The following is a 19,721-nucleotide window of genomic DNA, read 5'->3' on the forward strand; positions in this document are numbered from 1 at the left end:
CGCCCATGACCCACATCTCAGACCCAGAGCTCCCCAGCGCTCGCTGTCCCATCACACGATTGTGTGATCACCTTTCTGTGCCGAGGGCATCTCATCTCAGGGATGGCTCAGAAATAAGGAAACTGAGGCTCAGGTTTGCTTTGTTACATGGTGGGCTCTGTTCCATTCTCCCTAAGAGTCACAGAATATGGTGGTAGTGGTGGCGGCGATGATGTTGATGTTGATGGTGGTGGTGGTGATGTTGATGGTGGTGGTGGTAGTGGTGGTGGTGGTAGTGATGTTGATGATGGTGGTGGTAGTGATGTTGATGATGGTGGTGGTGGTGGTGGTGATGATGATGGCGATGGTGGTGGTGGTGTGGTGATGGTTGTTGTTGGTGGTGATGGTGGTGGGGTGATGGTGGTGGTGATGATGTTGATGGTGATGGTGGTGGTGATGGTGATGGTGGTGGTGGTGGTGATGATGTTGATGGTGATGTTGATGATGATAGTGGTGGTGTGGTGTGGGTTTTCATGCATGTTTGCTGACTGAGAAAATGAGAGGGGAAGGGTCCCTGTGTCCCCTAGGTGTATCCAGACTCATTTAGTCACCAAGGCCAGCCGCCGATCTATATTTTTAAAAAATCCTGACACGCTTGTACTGTTCGCGTGTGGCTGTGGTTTCCGGTCTGCTCACAGAGATGTGGGTTGGAGAGCCAGGTGTGATTGCTCCCCAGTTCTACAGGGATAAAGGGTGGTGGGAGATTTGGGGGGCGTAGGAAAGCTGTGGTTTCTGGAACCTTCATGGAAAATCTTTAAGGGAAAAGAGTGGGTAGGGGCCTGGTTAATGCTCTAGTGAGGTCCCAGCATGGAGCAGTGCTCCTCACAATCTGATTTGCCTGAACCCAGGACGCAGGCCCTGCCCACACGAAAGCCAGCAGATCCTGGCTTTCCGCGGCTGCTCAAGGGTCCGTGCCTCAGGTCGCCCACCCCCACAGACACCATTTCCGGTAACCCTGCCAATGATCCCAGGAAGTGAGCGCTACCACGAACCTGCTTTATAGTTGAAAGGGACAGAAGCAGGGAGGGTCTAGCTCTGCAGGGAGGGTCTAGCTCTGCATCGAGGCCTCACAAACGGCCTGTGGAGAGCTGGCCCTAGGTAATAGTCTCAGAGACTCTCATGTCCCTGCCTGTACTGACCACTTAAAACTTCTGTGGCTTCTTTATTTCTGTGGAGAGAGGAGAGTCATCTCCTGGACACTAAGTCTGCCCAGTGGTGGGGTGGGGGTGGGGCCCAAAACCAGAAACCAGCCCAAACATTTAGCTATTTAAGCCATCTATCTTCCCATAGCAAACAAAGCAAGCAGGGAGGAGGTGCCTCAGTGTGGAAAGCTTCAGGCTACAGGCAGGTGGATAAATCTGTCTATCTGTCCATCCCCTCACTTTGCCCCTGTGTACTTCCGTGCAGGCAGATTACATGCAGGGGTGTGTACAGCTTCCCTTGAGAAACCCACTCTCTTCACACCTCCCAAGTCTAAGTTCGGTCGTTTCAAGTGCAGACTGCAGGCTCAACAAAGAATAAATGACTACCGTCTACTGGGGGTAGGAGAGGTCAGAGAATGGCCTCCCTAACCCACCCTGAGCCCCTTCACAGTTAGCCTGGCTCTTGCTGCTGCGTCTGACTGCCCACTGGCATAGGTTCACGAATGAGTGAGAGCCAGCAGAGACAATGCATGCTGGGATTGGGGGAGGCGCAACATGAACAAAGGAATGGAAAGAGGGAGTGAATGGATGCATAATGGTCTAAGAGTGATAAGGCTCACCGACTCTGGGGCCAGCCCACATGGGTTCCCTCCCAGTCCAATAACAAAAGTAACTCTCTAAGCCTCGGTTTCCTTTAGAAATTGGACACCGTTGCTTGTGTGAGCATCAAGACACACCAGGCAGCTGGGTGACTCAGGTGAGCCAAGCTTATTGGGCTGTGAACACTGGGGATGTGCAGGCTGTGCCAACCGACCTACCCAGCAGCTGCACCTCGTCCGTGATGCCATAGACGTCGATGAGTGCCCAGAGTGGGCCTCCCACGGCCACGCCGCAGTGGAACAGCACTGGTTCGCCATCATTGACACTATAGAAGACGCGACCGTGACGATCAGCCCAGTAGGCCAGCACCGTGTCCCGCAGCGCCAGGTTCTCCGGCAGCGCCTTGGCCCAGTATCCAGGTCGTGTGACCAGGTCGGGGCAGGCGTACTTGGGGATATCCTGTGCGCTCATGAGCGACGGGTCGTGCGCAGTGAAGCCGAAGCGCAGCGCGCCGCTCCAGCCAGGACGCACAGCCACCAGGCGCAACCGCACCTGCTCGTACAGGCGAATGGGCCGCTGCGTGAAGGTGACTCCGTTGCAGAAGCTGTTCCGTCGCGTGGCCCTGCGCGAGTGACCGTCTAGACGCACGTTCTTGCCCTTGGCCTGCGCGTGGAAGCGTGGCGCCTCGCCCAGGACCGCTCGCCTCTCCGGGCCCGGGCCGTAGCAAGGCCGGGTGGCCAGGAGGCGTGCAGGAGGGCTGGAGTCTGTGGGGAGAGAGGCGGCAGGTCAGCGCTTAGAAGTCCTGTGGCCAGGGATTGTACTAACCACTTCCATAAATTCCACCTTAGATTTGGCATGGACACATTTTAGATTCTAAAATTTAGAAAGTTCTGGGCTAAACCTAGGGAGCTCTTTCACCCCTGCCCCTAACCATGGCAAGTCACTGTACACAGATGAGCAAGTCAAAGCTTGATGCTGGGTGTGCACTAAAGAGCTCCCTCGGTTCCACATCCAGTTTATCACCACCTGGCCTGGGGTCAGATGACCTCTTCATCCTCAGCAAACTCTCCCAAGTCTAGAAGCTTCCTCCTAGGATCACCTCTGAGCTGCAGAGTGCTTGGACTCCTGAGGATCAGTGGGGACGGCTAGCTGTTTTTCTTAAAATGTATGTTCACATCGAGGTGGGGATCTGGGGAGCACACATTCCGTTGGGATCCCTATGTCAGCCGGCACTCCCAGCCTCTGGTCTCTGCAGCTGGACCACAGTGGCAACCCTGTCACACTCCCCACCTGATTTCCTGGACTGCAAGTGGGTGCAGTAAACTCCCATCGTGACTGAAAGGCAGCGTGGATCACATCCCTACATATGAGGGGACACCTAGTGTCTGTGGTGGTCCGCTGGTAACCTCACGATCTCTCTGTAGCTCCGTCCTAACCAGGATTCTGGCTTGCCCTCTTCTTTTGATGGTGATAAAATTAGCTTTTCTAGAATGTACCTTCTGGGGGATTATTTTTAGGGAGATTCTCTGAGGGGCTTCTCAGAGAACCTGGCCACTGGTAGGAGCTATCCTCCTGTCTTTTCTCATTTCACTCTGAGGGAAGCGGTAGGTGGGAGGTCAGCGCAGGGAGGAGTTCTGACTTACTATAACAGCAGAGGCCATTTTCAAAGGGACAGGGCACCGAGGGGACAGCTCCTCCTATGCTCACTCCTGCGTGCGTGTCTAGTTGACTCTAAGGCTGGCAGACTAAGGGAGAATAACAATCCGGCTCCTCTAAAACCTGAGGAGGGAAGCAGGCTTCTTCAGACAGAAGGCTCCCACCTGTGAAGACAATGCCGGACCAAGGAGCAAGACAAAGTCCCTCTTTAGGGAGACAGAGAAAAGCCTCAGGGACTGTAGTCAACCAGGTACACATCAATCAGGGGCTACCACTCCTCAGACAGCCTGCTATGCAGTGAAGAGACAACTGTCCCAAGAGACAAAGATCCCCCTCTGATGAGCTGACAGCCCAGGGACTAAAGTCTGACTACAAATGAGGTATCTGTGTTGGTGGGGTGCACTGCAGAGAGCAGTGTGCTGAGCTGGAGCCGAGACCCTGCCCTGGGGCTTTCATGGAGAGCGTCCCTGATGGGTGACTGGAGGCAGAACCCTAAAGGAAGGGAAGGAGTGAGCTATGCAGGTCTAGGGAGGATGCCAGGCTGGGGCAGCAGTGCAAAGACCCTGAGGAAAGGAAGCATCGATGCAGCTGAGCCGGTGTGGAACCGGTATGAGGAAGCCGGGGAGTAGGTTCCGGGTGAGCCCAGGGCTGGGGGAGCCGGAGGGGTGGGGACCTTATAGATCCTTGCCTTACTTTAACAGCTTTACTCTGAGGGAGCCTCATTACTGGATGCACAGAGCTGAGAGGAAGGCTACGCTGGACACTGGGGCAGGATGGGCTGGTGGGAGAGCCATTGCTTGAACAGGCCTGCTGGATCACAAGGCTTGGATGAGAGAGAGGCCAGTAGGTGGCGGGAGGGGTCAGAATCTGGGTGTGTCTTCACGGCAGAGGAGATAAAAAGATTCTAATAAAATTTCCACAGGGTGGGGGAAAACCCACAAGAGATATTTGATTTGAACGTTTAAGCAATACTCAGTGAATAGAACCCCTTTTTAACAAGGGGATTGTTTCTTTTGTGTGTATTTGAAGGGGAAGCAGAGAGAAGAGGTAGGAATAGGCTTGTGGCAAGTGCGGCCCAGGGGTGGGGCTTCCATTACACACACACACACACACACACACACACACACACACACACACACACCCGTGCCCAGTAAAGGCCCGGCTACACCAGGTCCTTGATAAAGACTAGCTGATGCCTGATAGCCTAGACCTTAGCTACACAGCCTGTTTGCAGATAGGGAAATGGGCCAGTGGAGGGGCTGCAAGCTTAGGTCAGTCCCTTCTGTGGACTCTACTAGGTTGCTCAAGTGCAGCCATGCAAATGTCAGGGCCACTATTGCTCCGGGTGGATCAGGCACAGCTTCTAGGTCTGGGTAGCAGCAAGACTGAATCCATCCATCTCCACATACCCTCCAGTCAGTCCTGTCTGCTTACTGTGGTCTTTCTTCCCCATCACTATGTCGGGTTGCTGGGGAGACCGCACTCAAATCCAGAAGCTGGGGTGTAAGCGTGGTGGTTAACCAGTACAGACCTTTCTGCTTCTCCCGCAGTCTCCCTTCCATTCTCTCAATAAAGCAGCAAGGGCCTGGGTGGGAGGGCCGAGGGAAGTTCTCACAGGAGGCCCTGGATTCACACCAGAGAGTGGCAGGCTCTGTTCCTTCCACTGCTCGTTCAAGTCTTTCATTTATCCACCCGCCCGTGCTCTCTGCAGACCCCACACAGTGACTGGCACCTCTCCAAAGGAGCATAAAGAAGGCCACCTCATGCCCCAGCACCCAGGACCGGTGACGTCCACAGAGACAAGTCTTGAAAGATCAGAGGGGAGTGCTGTGAGCAGAGCAGGAACTGGCCGCTGTGGGAAAAGAGAGGACTGTGGTAGTGGGGGACTCAGGGTGCAAGGCTGCTGCTGTGACGGTTTGTCATATGTGCCGTCAGTGCTCTGGGACTCAGCTGAATGGCCCTAAATGCCAAGCCAAGAGGCTCAGCCCGGGTGGCAGGACCCAGCAGACCAGCCTGTGGCCAGCCAGTATTGCCAGTGATAAGAACTACCAAGAACTACAGAAGTTCAGAAGATAAAGCCCTAGCAAGCAGGATGCCCAGTGTCAGCCATGAGCAGGGTCAGCATTCATAAGCAGCCTTGGGACTATGGCTTTCACCAGTGCCCAAAACTAAGGTGCCTTCGTCTGCCGAATTCTCCAGGAAGTAACAATGGTACTACAAGTCAAAGCCTTCAGAGTGGGTTGACTCCGCTTCTCTCCTGGCCCCAAGCTCTGCGCACCAGTCTGTTCATCACAGACCCCTCACCAAGCATCCCTGGAGCCCCAGAAGGTGTTTCGGGAGCCCAGTCTGGGCAGGGAGCTGGGGAGAGACATGGGGAGATGCAGCTTCTGCAACTTTCAGGCAAGTTCCCTGCAGACACCACTGTGCTTTTGGACAGTGCGCATCCAAAGGCCCCAGGCTGACATGTTTGTTTCATTTTGATTACACAGCCCAGCTTCCTTCAGGGAATGAGAGATAAACACTCTGCTTCCCGCCCCTCCTCCCACCACTACACACTGAGGCCAGAGACCCGGTGTGAGGCAAAGAAAACCAGAGTGATGGACAGGACGGAGTGCTATTGTGCTCTTAGACACTTAAGATAAAGGCCAACAGGTGTCCTGAGGTGCACCCCCAACACCTGCTTTGGTGGGCACAAGGACAGGGGACACTCAAGCTATCCGGAGAGCCAAGGCTCTGGGCACAGCAGTGGGAAACTGAATCCAGTCACTTCAACAAGGGCAACAACCGCGGTGTTACAGAAAGCTGGGGGAAGAGGCGAATCCTGTCAGCCAAAACCCACTGCCCTGTTCATCTCTGCGCTGGTCCTACCGCAACCCAATGCCCTCGACTCTGCAACCCCATGCCGGATGTTTTTATCATGCCTGTTGCTGGCTTTTAAGATGAGCCCTCACTTGTAAGATTACTGCACCCACTTCTGGTAGATAAGCAAGCTCTGGGCAGCCATAGCTCACAATGCATGGCATGGGAGGTATGGCATGAGCCACAGGTTGCCGACCTCTTCCGTGCAGCAGCTTGAGGACTCAGTCGTTTCCCAGCCTTGCTAAGGCTCTCTTGGTATATATCCCATCCTGCCGCGGCTCGAGCCTTCCTGGCATTTCATGGCGGAATGTCCCATCACGGCTGCTGAGCTACAGCCATGAGCACAGAAGTTCCCGGCTGCTGCCACCAGGACTGGATTCAGAACACCATCATCACAAGAAAGTTCAGCCTAGGATGAGGCTTCCAAATCACACTAGGACAAACCCATGTCCCTTTGCTCACACACATAGTCAAGGCCCCAGGCTGGGGAGGCCCGTCCAGGAAATGTGAGACCCAGTCTGTAGGAATTTCCAGAGGTGGGACAGAGCGGACCTCAACAGTTACCCTTGTTAACAACTTGGGGAGTCTCTGCCTGAACCTCATAGCCAGTAGTGCTGGCCCCACCCAGAGGTGTGTTTATTTCTAGAGTTCACCTAGAGGAACAATGCCTGACACGAAACCGTGGCAGATTCAGGGCTGGAGAGGGTAGATTGGGCATCTCCAACGCCCAGTCCTGGACAAGCCTGTGAATAAGCCTCCTTAGGTGGTTCCTGCTGTGTGGCTCTGGGTTCAGCCTGTGCTTTGCAGCTAATCTGCCTGAGAACCCTTGCACCTTTGCCTCTCAAATGGTGGATGACCTTGGATGACCTTAGATGCCATCCGCAAATGGTGGATGACCTTAGATCTCCACCTTGGGGTGCTTGGCAGGGATGGTGAGAATATCCACAGATGCCTCCCTAAGTTTTGTCCCTTAAGCAGAAAGGTAGCAAGTGTCACTCACGACCTCCATCAAGGTGCAACCATGGGCAAGTCCCTCCTCCAACTAGATCTCCATGTGGCTCCAGAAGGCATGGCCCTGTAGCCCGACAGCCTCAGCTCAAACCAGGGCTGTATGTTTGCTGTGTGACCTTAAACTCCACGCTTAACATCTCTGAGTCTCAGGCAGACCTAGAAGACTAGTGGAAGTCATGCCTACCTTCTGAGGTCGTTTGGTGGATGACACAAGCTCACGTGATACGCACTCAGTGCACACAGTGGATATCTGTGAGACATTCAGCCCTTTAATCAGTGTATGAGGGATACAGTTTCTCCCAGAAGGCCCATGAGTTTGGCCGGGAAATGCCACCTCAAACCCTTCTGGCTACTTCCACAGACAGGCCTGTTCTTAAGCCATCGTGTGCCAGGCACAGGTATGTTATGCTAATGGTCCCCAGTCCTCATGCCATTGACCCTTTGATCTATGTCAAGCTGAGGAGACAGTACTCGCTACCAGGCATGCTGGAAGCTTCCACAGTGCTGGTAGCAATGATAGCATTCTGGCTTCACCCAGAAGCAGAGCTTGCCCACCTTTGAAAAGAGCAAGTCCTTTTTTGGGAATCCCTGCCGAGCTCCTAAGATGTGCTGGACACAGGCCTTCACACTCTGACTGAAGCCGGAAACACCCCTGTGGAGTCACTAGCTTCCATTTCCAACAGGGAAGAGAAACTGAGGCTGTGAGGCCAGACACAGGGCCTTCCTCCTACCCGTCTATCTTCAGGACAGCTGGTTAAATGCATGGGTAAAGGGTAGTGTGGGGTCACAGGCTTCACGGAGAGCAATGAAGAGTGTACAGCCTTCTCTCCTAGAGACACCCCCGTGCCCCATGCACACAACCTGGCATTTACTTCAGAGGCTTCCTGAACCCTTGGGTCACCCATCCTTAGATTGTAGACCTTGAATGGGAAATATCTGGTTCAAGAAATGGTTGCTCACGTTCGAAAGGCAAACCAGCTCTGTGGGCAGCACAAAATACCACGGAGTGTGTGTGTGTGTGTGTGTGTGTGTGTGTGTGTGTGTGTGTGTGTGTGTGTGTGTGTGTGTAGGGCAAGCTTCAGAGATAAGAAACACACACACACCACACTCACTCACGAGGCTTCCCGCCATACCAAAGGGCAAGGACTTGGGTGCCCTTGGCAGCAGAGGAGACCGTTTCCATTGGTGGGTTTGAAGTGGTTAGAAAACTACAAACTCGCCCTGGCTCCCCTGCCAAACACAGCAACAGGCCCACAGGGGACTTTGTTCTTGGCCTCACAGGCCTGGCTGGCCAGCACCCTGGGTGGACGAGGGCCAGCCCGCGCTGGAAACTGCCACTGGCTGCCTTCTCTTTGCTCTGCAAACAGCTATCAACACTCAACAGCTGTGGGGGTCTGGGGGTCCCTCAGGGCAGCTGGGGAGAAAGTCGTGTCTGTTCTCGGGGGCCTGTGCAGTGTCACAGCCCCCTGGCTTCGAAGGGAGCCCAGGCAGAGTGTAATCTTGCTGTCCCTCCAACTGTACGGGCTGCTTGGCCAGGTTTACTTTTGATGAAAGGACTCAGGAAACGCCAGCCTTACGGGGTGGCAGCTTCGGGGTTTTTTTGGGCTCTAGAGCTGTGAAGGCCAGAGAGAATGTCCCTCGTTCCTTAGCGCATCACTTCCTCCTCCGTCTGACAGCTCCGTAGCATCCATTCTGTGCCAGTGCCTGTGTGGGATGTGGGGTACACGTCCCCATGAGTCACATAGAGGACTCCCCTGCTGTCTCCTTTCCTCTAGGAGGTAGACTTAGAGCTAAAAGCAGCAGGAAGGACGCACAGACAAACAGCACAGGGGAGGCCCATCAGACAGAAGAAGGGCTGGGAGGTGAGGTTCAAACCAGGGGACTGGCAGCAGAAAAACCCTGGAAAGGAGACTAAGCGGACTGCACTGGGAACTCTGGAGGGGCAGCAGGAAGCAAAGGAGTCAGGGGCTGCATCATAAAGGGTGTTAAAGCCCAGGCAAGAAAGCTCAGGGCTGTTCAAGGACTGGACAGTGCTCCCAGTGGAGCTCCCTCTCCACAGAGTGAGGTTCAAACTGGGAACCTTCTTTTCTCCTCTACCTGCCCAAATGGCCCAGCAGAACAAGCCTGAGAAAAGCAGCCAAGATTTTGAACATCGAGTCTAACCGCCGTGCACTCCTGCCTGGTCCAGCCCCACCCTCACCCCCTCCCCAGTGGCGTTTCTCCAGGCAGCCCTGGCAACTGCTCGCTGATAAGCTGGCTAGAGCTGCCCAGGCCTGTGTTTCCCTCTCTTTTTGCCTCGCAGACAGCCACTCCCCCAACCTGGTGCCTCAAGCAGAGGCTTTGTGCCCTGTGAGCACCTACAGGTACTCCTGAGAGTTGGGTGTTCGTGCCAACCGACACACTCAGCGTCTTGAAGGGCGGACACGGGGCAGAGGCAGGCTTCTCCGGCATACTCCCCTTCCCAGACACACACTGCCCAGCATGTCCACCGCAGGTCTCTAACATCCCAACCTGCAAGGAAGACGTACCCAAGGCCATTGTGGAACTTGGCACGGAAAGGGATTCTGGCTGGGGCAGGCAGAATGGCAGTGGAAGCCATCAATCAGCTGGTCCACAGCCTCAAAAAAGGTCACCGTTTGGCGGAACTTGGGATGAACAAAAGCAAAGTATCTAAAAAAGGAAATCAGTGACTGTGGGGGAGGGGAGCTCCAAGGGCCGGCAACCCTGAAGGGAGCTAGAAGGACACTTGCTGGAAGGCAGATCCCTGGGACCCAGGCCCACCACCCCAGACGAGGGGGCTGCTACAAGCCCCACCCAAGAAGAAGAGGGACTAGGAGAGGCAGGGGAACTGTCAAAAGCACAGCAGACTGAGGTGGGCTGACAGTGGGGTTCTGAGCAACCGGCCAAGTAAAAAGGGATCAAGATGCTGTGACCACAACCTGTGAGGAGTGTTGGAGACAACACTTAGCACATAGTAGGCCAGGGTGTGCTTAGTTCTGCACCCCAGGCTAGCTCTTCTAGTGTCTCACAGGCCTCCGGGACAGCCCCTTAAGAGGCGAAGGCCTGTGAGAGCCTCCTTCATACTGGGATCAGGCTCCCTGCAGCCAATCTATAGGTCAAAACCCATTTCACAGATGGGAAGATCAGGCCTAGAGATGGCGAGGGGCTGGCCACAGCCAGGGCAAAGGTAAACCACACTGGAGCGAAAGCCCACACTTGCTTCCATGGCACATGAAGATGTTGGGTGTGACTGGGCAACTTGGTCTTAGTCCCTCATCTCAGCAAATCTGGGTGTGCAGATTCTTTGCCTCCATGCACAAAGGCCACACTTGGAGCCCTACTGTGTGCAGGTGTCTAACTTACATCTGTCTTTCACTCCCAGAGCCATCGTCATCCTCATCTGAAAGTTGACATGGAAGAGAGGATTGAAGCTCAGAGTGGGAACCGGCTTGCCCGAGGACACACAGCTTAGAGGAGGCAGGACAGAGATGTGAACTACCCATTGCCTCCAAGCCCAGGGTTCTTTCAAGTACCTCTCTTGGAATTCTAGCCAAAGTCCAACTGTAATTGCTGCAAAACCCTGGGCCCGGCTCCAGACCTCAGTGCCCAAGTCTGACAAGATGGGGACAGAGCAAGATGGTGCGGAGCTCCCTGGTTCTTGAGAACACAGCCCCCATCTACCGGGACAGAGTCCTATGCCACAACCCAGACAAATGGAAGTTCTACTCCTTTATCTTCTGCCCTGGAGCACCAAGAACCCTGAAGGACAGGAAGCTCCCTTGAGGCCCAAGGAGTGGTTGTCTACAGTGGAAAGTTACTGAGCCCAGCTTTGGAGGCACAAGGTGGAGCGTGTGCCTCCCCATCTCATAAATCTATCATCCTGGGGGGCCAAGGGGAAGAGAGCACATGCCCAAGGGCCATAACTGTGTTATAAACTGGGTGGTGTTGAGGGTGTAAACAAAATGCCCTGGGCCCTCTGCCAGCCCACAGCCAGATGCCCCCGTCTATCCACTTCCCCAAATGGCTTACTCATTAAAGAGCTTTCCCCATCAGTGGGAGGTAAGGTCTGAGGTAGGGTGCTACTAGGCCAGTGTCATCCCTGTGAGAAGGAATGAGGAAGGATTAGGATGTTTGGCGGCTGTTCACAAACACCCGACGTTGAGCTGAACTATATAGAGGCTGGCTGATTTAGCTGGAGCGAGTGGCTTTCCATCACCTCAGTGTCCTGATCTGTGAAATGGGTCTAACTCCTGCAGACCCCTTGGGGACATAAGTGCAAGGGCAAGAGAGAAAGCATCCCTGGCTCACCAGGGAAATCCCTTCCCAAGATTCCAGAACAGACTGTCCTCCCAGGATCCATGCCACATACGGCTATGCCAAGCCACTCCAGTCACAGGCATTCCCTCACTCTTGCACCAGGGGCCCTGACTTGTGGAAGTCCTTCAGAACTAAAATCTGTCTTTCTGGACACAGCAGACCTCTGCCCACATTATCCTGCCTGTCATGTCTGAAAGTGGCTCACAGGTCCTGGAGGTCCTGAGATGCTAATGGGGACACTTCCAATGGAATGGCCTCTTCCCAGCTGTGCTGCTCAGAAAGCCCCAGGACAGTGTCTGTCTTCTGACTGGCTTTGGCAAAGGCTGGAATATATACGTCAGATATGGAGGATCCTCAGGTGGGAGCCCATAGCGAACCCACAGCCCACCTGGAGCATGCCCAGCCTACCAATCCTGCCGGTGGGATTCGGGACAACCAAGCAAAGAATGCAGAACTGCGGAGTTCACCTGCAGAGGGCACCCTCCTCAACCCAGCAGTGAGCCCTCAGGAGCAGTCCTGCCCTCCAACCCTCAGAAGCTGTGTGCCCCAGGGCAGGGGTCTATTTCTCTTAGTAAGAGTCTCTCACCAGTTACATGTGACCAACAGCGTGGCTATGTGCCAAGGGTTAAACAAGTTTGGTGTTTGGGCTGCGGGATACACATAAGCAGTTGTCATTACTCTGTGTCCCTCTCCTCTGAGAGCACCCGACCCAGGCTCACTGTGGGGCAGCCGGCTGGCTGGGTGGATTCATGACTCTAAGGCACGAGATGAACACTCTTCTGGTCCAGAGTTTAGCACACCTGGATGCTATCATTACCTCAAGGTGCCAGGAGAGGGTGCGGCTTGGAAGATCGCGCTACCTAACTGAAGGGGATACAGAACACAGATGCACAGAACCCTGGCCTTCTTGTCAGTGATAGCCAGAGTGGGGACAAGATGCTCTTGCCTGGCATCCAGCCTCTCAGCTTTGCCCACGGAGCTCGGGTTAGCCGTGGCCTGGGGTACGCAGGTTCCACTGAGCAGGCACATGCACCCCTCGAAAGAGACCAGCGTACAGCCACACCCACCTTTGTGGAGGCAGAGCCAAGGGTGCTGGGAGGGGATGTTTTGCCAAAGGCAACTGGGATATGGATGAGTCACCTTCAGAAGACAAAGAAGGTGTGTCCCAGGATGCTTAGGATGAGGACAAGGGGCAGCCACTTGATGGCCAAGGCTGCTGAGGACAGGCCTGAGGTTGAGTTGCTCACCTGCCACTTCTCAGTCACCTGACCCAGGGCAGGTTTTATTACTGCTCTGAGTCTGTCTCCTGGTCTTGCCCCTTAGTCTCTGCTCTCACTGTCAGCCTCTAGGCTTCTATTTTACACCCCCAGAGCGCAGCACTAAATACAGACAGTAAGTACAGAGTCGCCCCTTTCCACCCACGGAAGATTAAACAGCCTGGCCCTGGCCCTGATAGGGAAACTAGGGAACAAACTGCACTCTGTCTGTAAAACCCTCCTACCATCACGACCCTCCCCATCACCCCATAAGTACCGGCCCCCAAGAGCTCTGCAGTTCTGCTCCTGTCTTCTCCCCGGACCTGGGGTCTTTGACCTTGAGCACTCTGCTTTCTCCCCAGGATGAAGTACACCTCCTCCAGGAAGCCCTCCTGGAATGGCCCTCAGGTCTCTTTCTCTCACTCACCATCACTACCGTGTCATTGCTAGTGTCCTCCACCAGAGCCTGACTCCCTAAAAGCAGGCTATGGTCCCTGTCCCAGTGGACCATGCCAACCGCCCTCTCAAAAGCCACCTGCCAGCCAGTCCTTCCGGCCCCCAAAGGCAGGACTGACACCTTCTTTCCTCAGTGACAGCCAAGATCATGATGGTCTTTTGTCTTGCTTACTGCTTCCATATCCTACTCAATTCACACTGCCTGCCTGGGAGCTGTCCCTCATGTTCCCGCTTCCTGCTGAGGGTCTGGGGTGCAGTGTGGTCTCAGTCTAAGGTCTGGTGGGCTCCTGGCTTTGCCTTCACCTCCCCTGCAGCCAAGTGGCCTCCGTCCACAAAGGCTGTACCCATCAGAGATACATTTGACTTGTGACACGGACATGAGCTGACAGCCTAGCACTCAGGAAGCAGAGGACTGCTGGCTTCAGGGCCAGTCTAGATCATACAGAGTGAGAGCCTGTCTCCAAAGAGTCCTCTTGGACCGTAGAGATGGCTCCCTGGTTATGAGAGAGCCATTTCTACTCTGGCAGAGGACCAGCGTTTGGGTCCTAGCACCCAAAACGGGAGGCTTATAACTCCATATAACGTCAGCCTCAAGGGATCTGAACGTTCTTCAGACTTCTGCAGGCACTATGCATGCACGCACGCACACACGCATGTATACACACACAGGTAAATAAAACAAATCTTTAGCAAGCACTGGAGAGACTGCTCAGTGATTAAGAGCATTTGCTGTTCCTCTAGAGGACCCGAGTTTGGTTCCCAGCGTCTACATCAGTCAGTCTACAATCATGACGATTCCAGTTCCAGGGAATCTGACATCTCTGACTTCCAAGGACATCTGCACAAATGTGCATGGTCTCACACACATACGCACACACGTGATTAAAATAATAAGACATATCTTTAAAAATAATCCTTTTATAATGGGTGCACACTAGTACATGTCCTATGCTGTGTCCCTAAAGAGATTTCAGTAGTTGGAGCTGACCCAGAACAGACAGGCACTTTGGTGGCCCAGCTTGGCTTGGGGATGGGGAGCACTAAGCTGGTCCTACTCTACAGGAAGCATGCTGCCTTTCTGGTCATGACATTCAGGCCTGCACCTCATGCTGACCACATGACGGATGTTGTTGGCCACACAGCAACTAAGGCACAAAGCCACAGAAGACCCTAGAAGCAAGCAGGCACTCAGCTGGACTTCCTTTTAGAGGTAACCTCTTCCAGGAAGCCTTCCTAATCACCCACAGGGAGGGAGGGGCAGAATGAACCAGATGGGATGGAGCAGAAGGAGCCTAACTTGTCTGCCCAGAACATAGACCATTTCTCCACCATGCATCCACCCACACAGGACAGACCCCAGGTCCTCTCCCTATATCCTACAGCACAACCCTCGACATCCTTGCAGGACCTCACCAAAGGGAACTTGCCCAGGCTACATGGCAGCATGCAGGTCTCAGGGCAGGTGAAGGAGCTGCTGTGGCTTTGAGAGGCTCAGCTCAGATAGAAAAGAAAACTTCAATGGCCTGAGGGAGAAAGGGGTCTCTATGGCCAAGAGGACAAAGAAAGCTCGGCTCAGCTCCACACTGCCTCTGAGAGAAGAGGGTGTGAGGGGAAAAGCACCTGTCACTTGTTGGCCTTTGACTGGCTACTGCAGGGTGACCAAGACTGCTACTTTCGCAGGGCACCAGCAGCTACTTGCTCGGGGAGCGTCATCTCAGTGGTCACACAGGCTGCTCTGCAGCAGAGTGGCCAAGCATCTAAAAGGCTTTGCCCAGGTTTGCTTTGTCTAGGAGGGTATTGTTCGGGTGCACCTTGTTTAAGATGGTCACGTCTAGGAGGGACCTTGTTTGAGGCTGATTGGAAGAGGGGCTCTGTGGGAAGGTCATTTAAGACAGGTGTGAGTACACCCCATCCGCAAGCTATGTGGTAGGTTAGAGATACTCAGTCTCTCTCTGTCTCTGTCTCTCTATCTCTGTCTCTGTCTGTCTGTCTGTCTCTGTCTCTCTGTCTCTGTCTCTCTCTGCCTGTTTCTCTGTCTCTGTCTGTCTCTCTATCTCTGTCTGTCTCTCTATCTCTGTCTCTCTCTGTCTCTGTCTGTCTCTCTGTCTCTCTGTCTCTGTCTCTCTCTGCCTGTCTCTCTGTCTCTGTTTCTCTCTGTCTCTGTCTCTGTCTCTGTCTCTGTCTCTCTCTCTCTCTCTCTCTCTCTGTCTTTATATCTGTCTCTGTTTGTCTTCCCATGTATAGTGCTTCTGCCCTTGACCTTTCTGAGCCTTCACTTTTTATCTGTGAAATCAAAGCTAGCCCTTTTGAACACACACACACACACACACACACACACACACACACACACACACACACACACACACACACACAGAGTGAAGGTCTGGCCCAGCCTGCCTACGGCAGCCCAGTATAGATTCAGCATACCTCCTCAACCAAAACTCCAAGATAACTGGCTATTGAGCAGACACTGAAAGCCATTGGCTTGGCCAAGCACCGGGCAACTTAATGATTAAACCCAGTCTACAGTTTGAATTCAGTATTTCCTCCAAACTGTGCTACAGGTGAGCCCCAGAGGTGCACAGGGAAAGGGCTAGAATGTTCTGGTTGGGAGAAAGGGAGAGGACTCTTCCTCCCACCCACCCCCTCCTGGAATGCTACCTCCTCGACTTCTACCTGTTTATTTTTTCCTTATAAAGTCCAGGGCAAAGCCAGGGAGAGAACAATACAGCATGGCATTAGGAACCTGATGGATCCCAGTCAGCCAAGTCCCAGCTTGGATGGAGCCTGTGTGAGCTGGACGTGCCCAGTCTTTCTGTGTGCCCACTTCTGAACTAGAGAGCCTAATACCTTATGTTGCAGGGTAGAACTGCACCTGAGAAGGGAAGCCGAAACACACAGTAGGAGTTGCACCTGAGAAGGGAGACCGAAACACACAGTAGGAGCTCGGCAGATGCAACATCTCCCGCTGACCCTTGCTCTCTGGGTCAAGGGTCTACATCATAATGTGTTGGTGCAGTCTGAGAGAGATGCCAAGGCTATGAACACCAACCAAAGGCCACTTCCCTTTCTTTGGCACTTCCTTATTGTGCCCCATCCATAGCACGCCATGTGCACAGTACCCAATAAACATTATCTAGACCATGGTAGCCCTTAATAAGTGTTATCCGAGCCTCGATTGAGAGATAATGCCTGTCAGGGAAAGAGAAGGAGGACTTTGGAGCTAAATAAACCTGGATTTCAATTCTGGCGCTGCCAATGAGAGGACCTCTGTAGGCAAGGAGGAGCCATTTGACCTCGGTGGGTCTTGGGGTCCCCCCTCATCCATTAAATGGGAGTGATGACTCTGCTGGAGGATTAAACGCATTCATTCATTCCCCAACTATCCAAACATCTACTATGCCCTAGCCCCTACTCAACATACAACGGTGACTATGCTCAGGAGAGCCATAGCAAAGAAAGGGGCTTAGGAGGGAATGACAAAGTCAAGACCCAGTCTAGAACAGGGGCCTGAGGGAAGGGGAGGGGAGGGGAGGGGAGGGAAAGAGAAGGCATGGGGAGCTTGCAGGTCAGAGTGGAACTTCCAAGCAGCCTGATCAGAGTGTGATCAGAATGAAGCAGCCTTAAGAATGGTGCTTGGTTTATGGCTGCAGCCACGTTCGCAGGGAGCCCAGCATGGAATGAATCCAGGTGCTCGGCAAATGCCAGCCGCCTATCTCCAGCCCTGTGGAATGAACCCCACCCTATGCACGTGTCCCTTCCCTGAGAAGGAAAGCACAGGCTTCCTCAGGGCAAGCCTGAGCCAAGTATTCCTCCAGCCAAAGATGCAGGCTCCATGTGTCCTCCACCACCCGGTTCTGAGCCTGCGCCAGGCACTAAGGTTCTGGGATGGGCAAGCTGGGAAACAAGACAACCAAGGCATAGGAACCTGTCCTCATGGAACCCCTAGAGAGTCGCAGGAAGACACGGTGACAGTGCAGCACGGTCATATGAACACACAGTCTTGTGAAGGTGTCCCCCACTGGGCAGAACAGTGTGAGGAGATGAGCATAGAGGTGCAAGAAGCTAATGAGAGGTAGGTCTGAGGTCTTTACGTTTTTGGCACCTGCTGTCTGATGTGCCTCCTTTTCCTCTCACTTGGTACGAGCATTAGTTCCTGAGGGTAGGAAGTTCCCACACTGCAATGGGGTGACCTGCCTTGACCCTGAGGCCCCAGCATAGAGTGCTCCACCCACAGACAGCATCAGGTCCAGGGAAATGGGTCATCCCAGCAACATGTGACCACCTGCTGAGACTGCCTGTCCCTTGCCTTTCTCCAAGTGTGACCCACAGGTGGCAGAATGGCTTTTGAAAAGCCAACCAGAACAGCACAGGCGTTCCAGTTGAGTATGGAGTGGTGTCCCAGTCATGATCTTCTGTGGCTGCCATCTCTGATGAGACCTCAGCTTTCTCCAGATTGGTGGCCGGGTCTTATCCTAGCAATGGCCATGTGTACAAGAAGCAGCTGTCACTCGGTCTAGTAGGGACCCAGGTTTTAAGGCCACCTCTGAAGCTCACCAGCCTGTGACTCCACCTGGCTGACCTTAGGAATGATGCAGTGAAAGCCACCCACGGGCTTGTTAGTAGAAGGGGCTGTCTCCCTCCCCAGCCGCCTCCTCCCCAGCAGTGCTTGGGCCTCAGGTTGGCCCAATCCCTTCCAGGGGAGGAGACAACCCTATTCGGGTAACTGCTGGAGGAATGACTGTGGGGGTGTCAGAGCAGAGAAAGGGTGTCCGCTGGGCTGCACTGAATCTGACCTACAGCCAACTTGCTTCTTCTCTGAACTACCCTCCCCCAACACACACACACACACACACACACACACACACACACACACACACACACACACACACACACACCACACTCAGCCTTTGCCCAAGGATGCTGTAAATATCCAGCCTTATGCCCAAATACTTGTGAAGACTTGGAGCAGTGGGGGTGAGGGGCGGGGCAGACAGGCTGACAGGGCCCGTGCAGTCTCCCACCACTGCCCTGTCATCAGGTCATTTCTCCGGTTCTGAGCTTCAACTTGTGTAAAATCGGGGTGCCTTTTCTTAGGAACACGCTTCTTTGCAAACAGGCAGTGACAGCCTCGGCGCGCTGACCTGTTCCACAATCACTAGGTATTTTCAACGAGGCGTGGCGTCCCCGGCCTCCGCACGCCCGCCCCACGCCCCTCGCCCACCGTGGCCTTTCTCCGGTCTGGGAAATTCTAGGGCGCTTATAACTAGGGGGCGGTGCGCTCCGCAGCAGCGGCTCTGATGGGGCTTGGAGGGCCCCCAGCTGAGCGGACACCCGAGCGGGGTGCAGCCCGGCGCGCGTGGGAACGCCGCCAAGAAGTAGCACGTGTGGCGGGGGCGCATGCGGGCTGTACGAGGAGACCCGGGACACCCGCGCCCGGCGGCCCCCCTGAAGGCTCCGGCCCGGGGAAGCCCCGATGCCCCACTCCGGTTCGCTCATCAGCGACCTCCGGCTGTAACAAAGGCACGGGGCGCACGGCCAAGGCCAGGAGAACCAGGCGGGGTCCCCACGGCCCCGCAGGGGTGCGGCTCCGGGGATCAGGCTCGGGCAGCCAGGCTCTGGCTTGCACCCGGGCTCCGCGGCTGCGGCGACCCGGGGAGTACCAGGCGCTCCGCGCCACCTCGGGGCGCGGCTCCGGGCGTACCTGGCAGGGTCCGGTGCACCGTGTTGCCCATCGCTGCTCCGAGAGTCGCGGCGCGGGGCTAGCTGGGCGGGCCGGGGGCCGAGGCCGGGCTGCGGGGCATTGCCGCTGCACCGGCGACCGGCGGGCGGCAGATGGGCGGCGCGGGCGGCGGCGGGAGGAGGCGGAGCCACGGGCCCGGGCGCGCCCGCCCCGCCCCCGCGCCCGCCGCCAACCGTGCCGGGGCGGGGCCGTGGCCGCCGCCGCGTCTTTTGAAAGTTTGCACCGGTAGCGCACTGGAGAGGCGGGGCTGGCCTCCCGCCCTCGCCGTTCCCGCGCGGACAGCGCTGGCTCCTTCTGCCACACGGGAGGGGCCACAGGGCACAGAGGCCTCCTCCAGGCACTGGGCCACTTTGGGTGGTGCCTGGACTCCGGGACGGAGAGCACACATGCAGGTCACCCTGGACAGTGACAGGGGCTCCATGACAGTCCATCCAGGGTGAGATGGGGAGGGGTGGGAACTTCTCCATTCCCTAGGCCACATACCTAGGAGGAGTGACTTCAGTGTGTATAAGCGGGGTAGTGGGGGGAAACCCAGACTTCAGCGCACCCTGCCTTCTTCATTAAAGTACTGCCCACACCCTCAGCCCCGTGTGGCACAGTCCACTGCTCTTAAGGATGGAACAGGAAAAATTAGCAATTAAG

At 55.0% G+C, this 19,721-nt stretch overlaps 1 protein-coding gene across 1 annotated transcript in view; it reads right to left on the reverse strand.

The window, feature by feature from the left end:
* The window catches only part of Neurl1b (neuralized E3 ubiquitin protein ligase 1B), a 31,048-nt gene extending 11,871 nt beyond the window's left edge, over nucleotides 1–19,177 (reverse strand). The window contains 2 exon segments of the mRNA NM_001142652.3: nucleotides 2,000–2,545; nucleotides 19,041–19,177. Of these exon segments, the coding sequence (NP_001136124.1) occupies nucleotides 2,000–2,545; nucleotides 19,041–19,071 (577 nt within the window). The 5' untranslated portion in view covers nucleotides 19,072–19,177.
* Between the last annotated feature and the right edge of the window lie 544 nt (nucleotides 19,178–19,721).

Source organism: Rattus norvegicus, chromosome 10 (assembly GCF_021556685.1).
Source record: "Rattus norvegicus strain SHRSP/BbbUtx chromosome 10, alternate assembly SHRSP_T2T, whole genome shotgun sequence".
Lineage (NCBI taxonomy): Eukaryota > Metazoa > Chordata > Mammalia > Rodentia > Muridae > Rattus > Rattus norvegicus.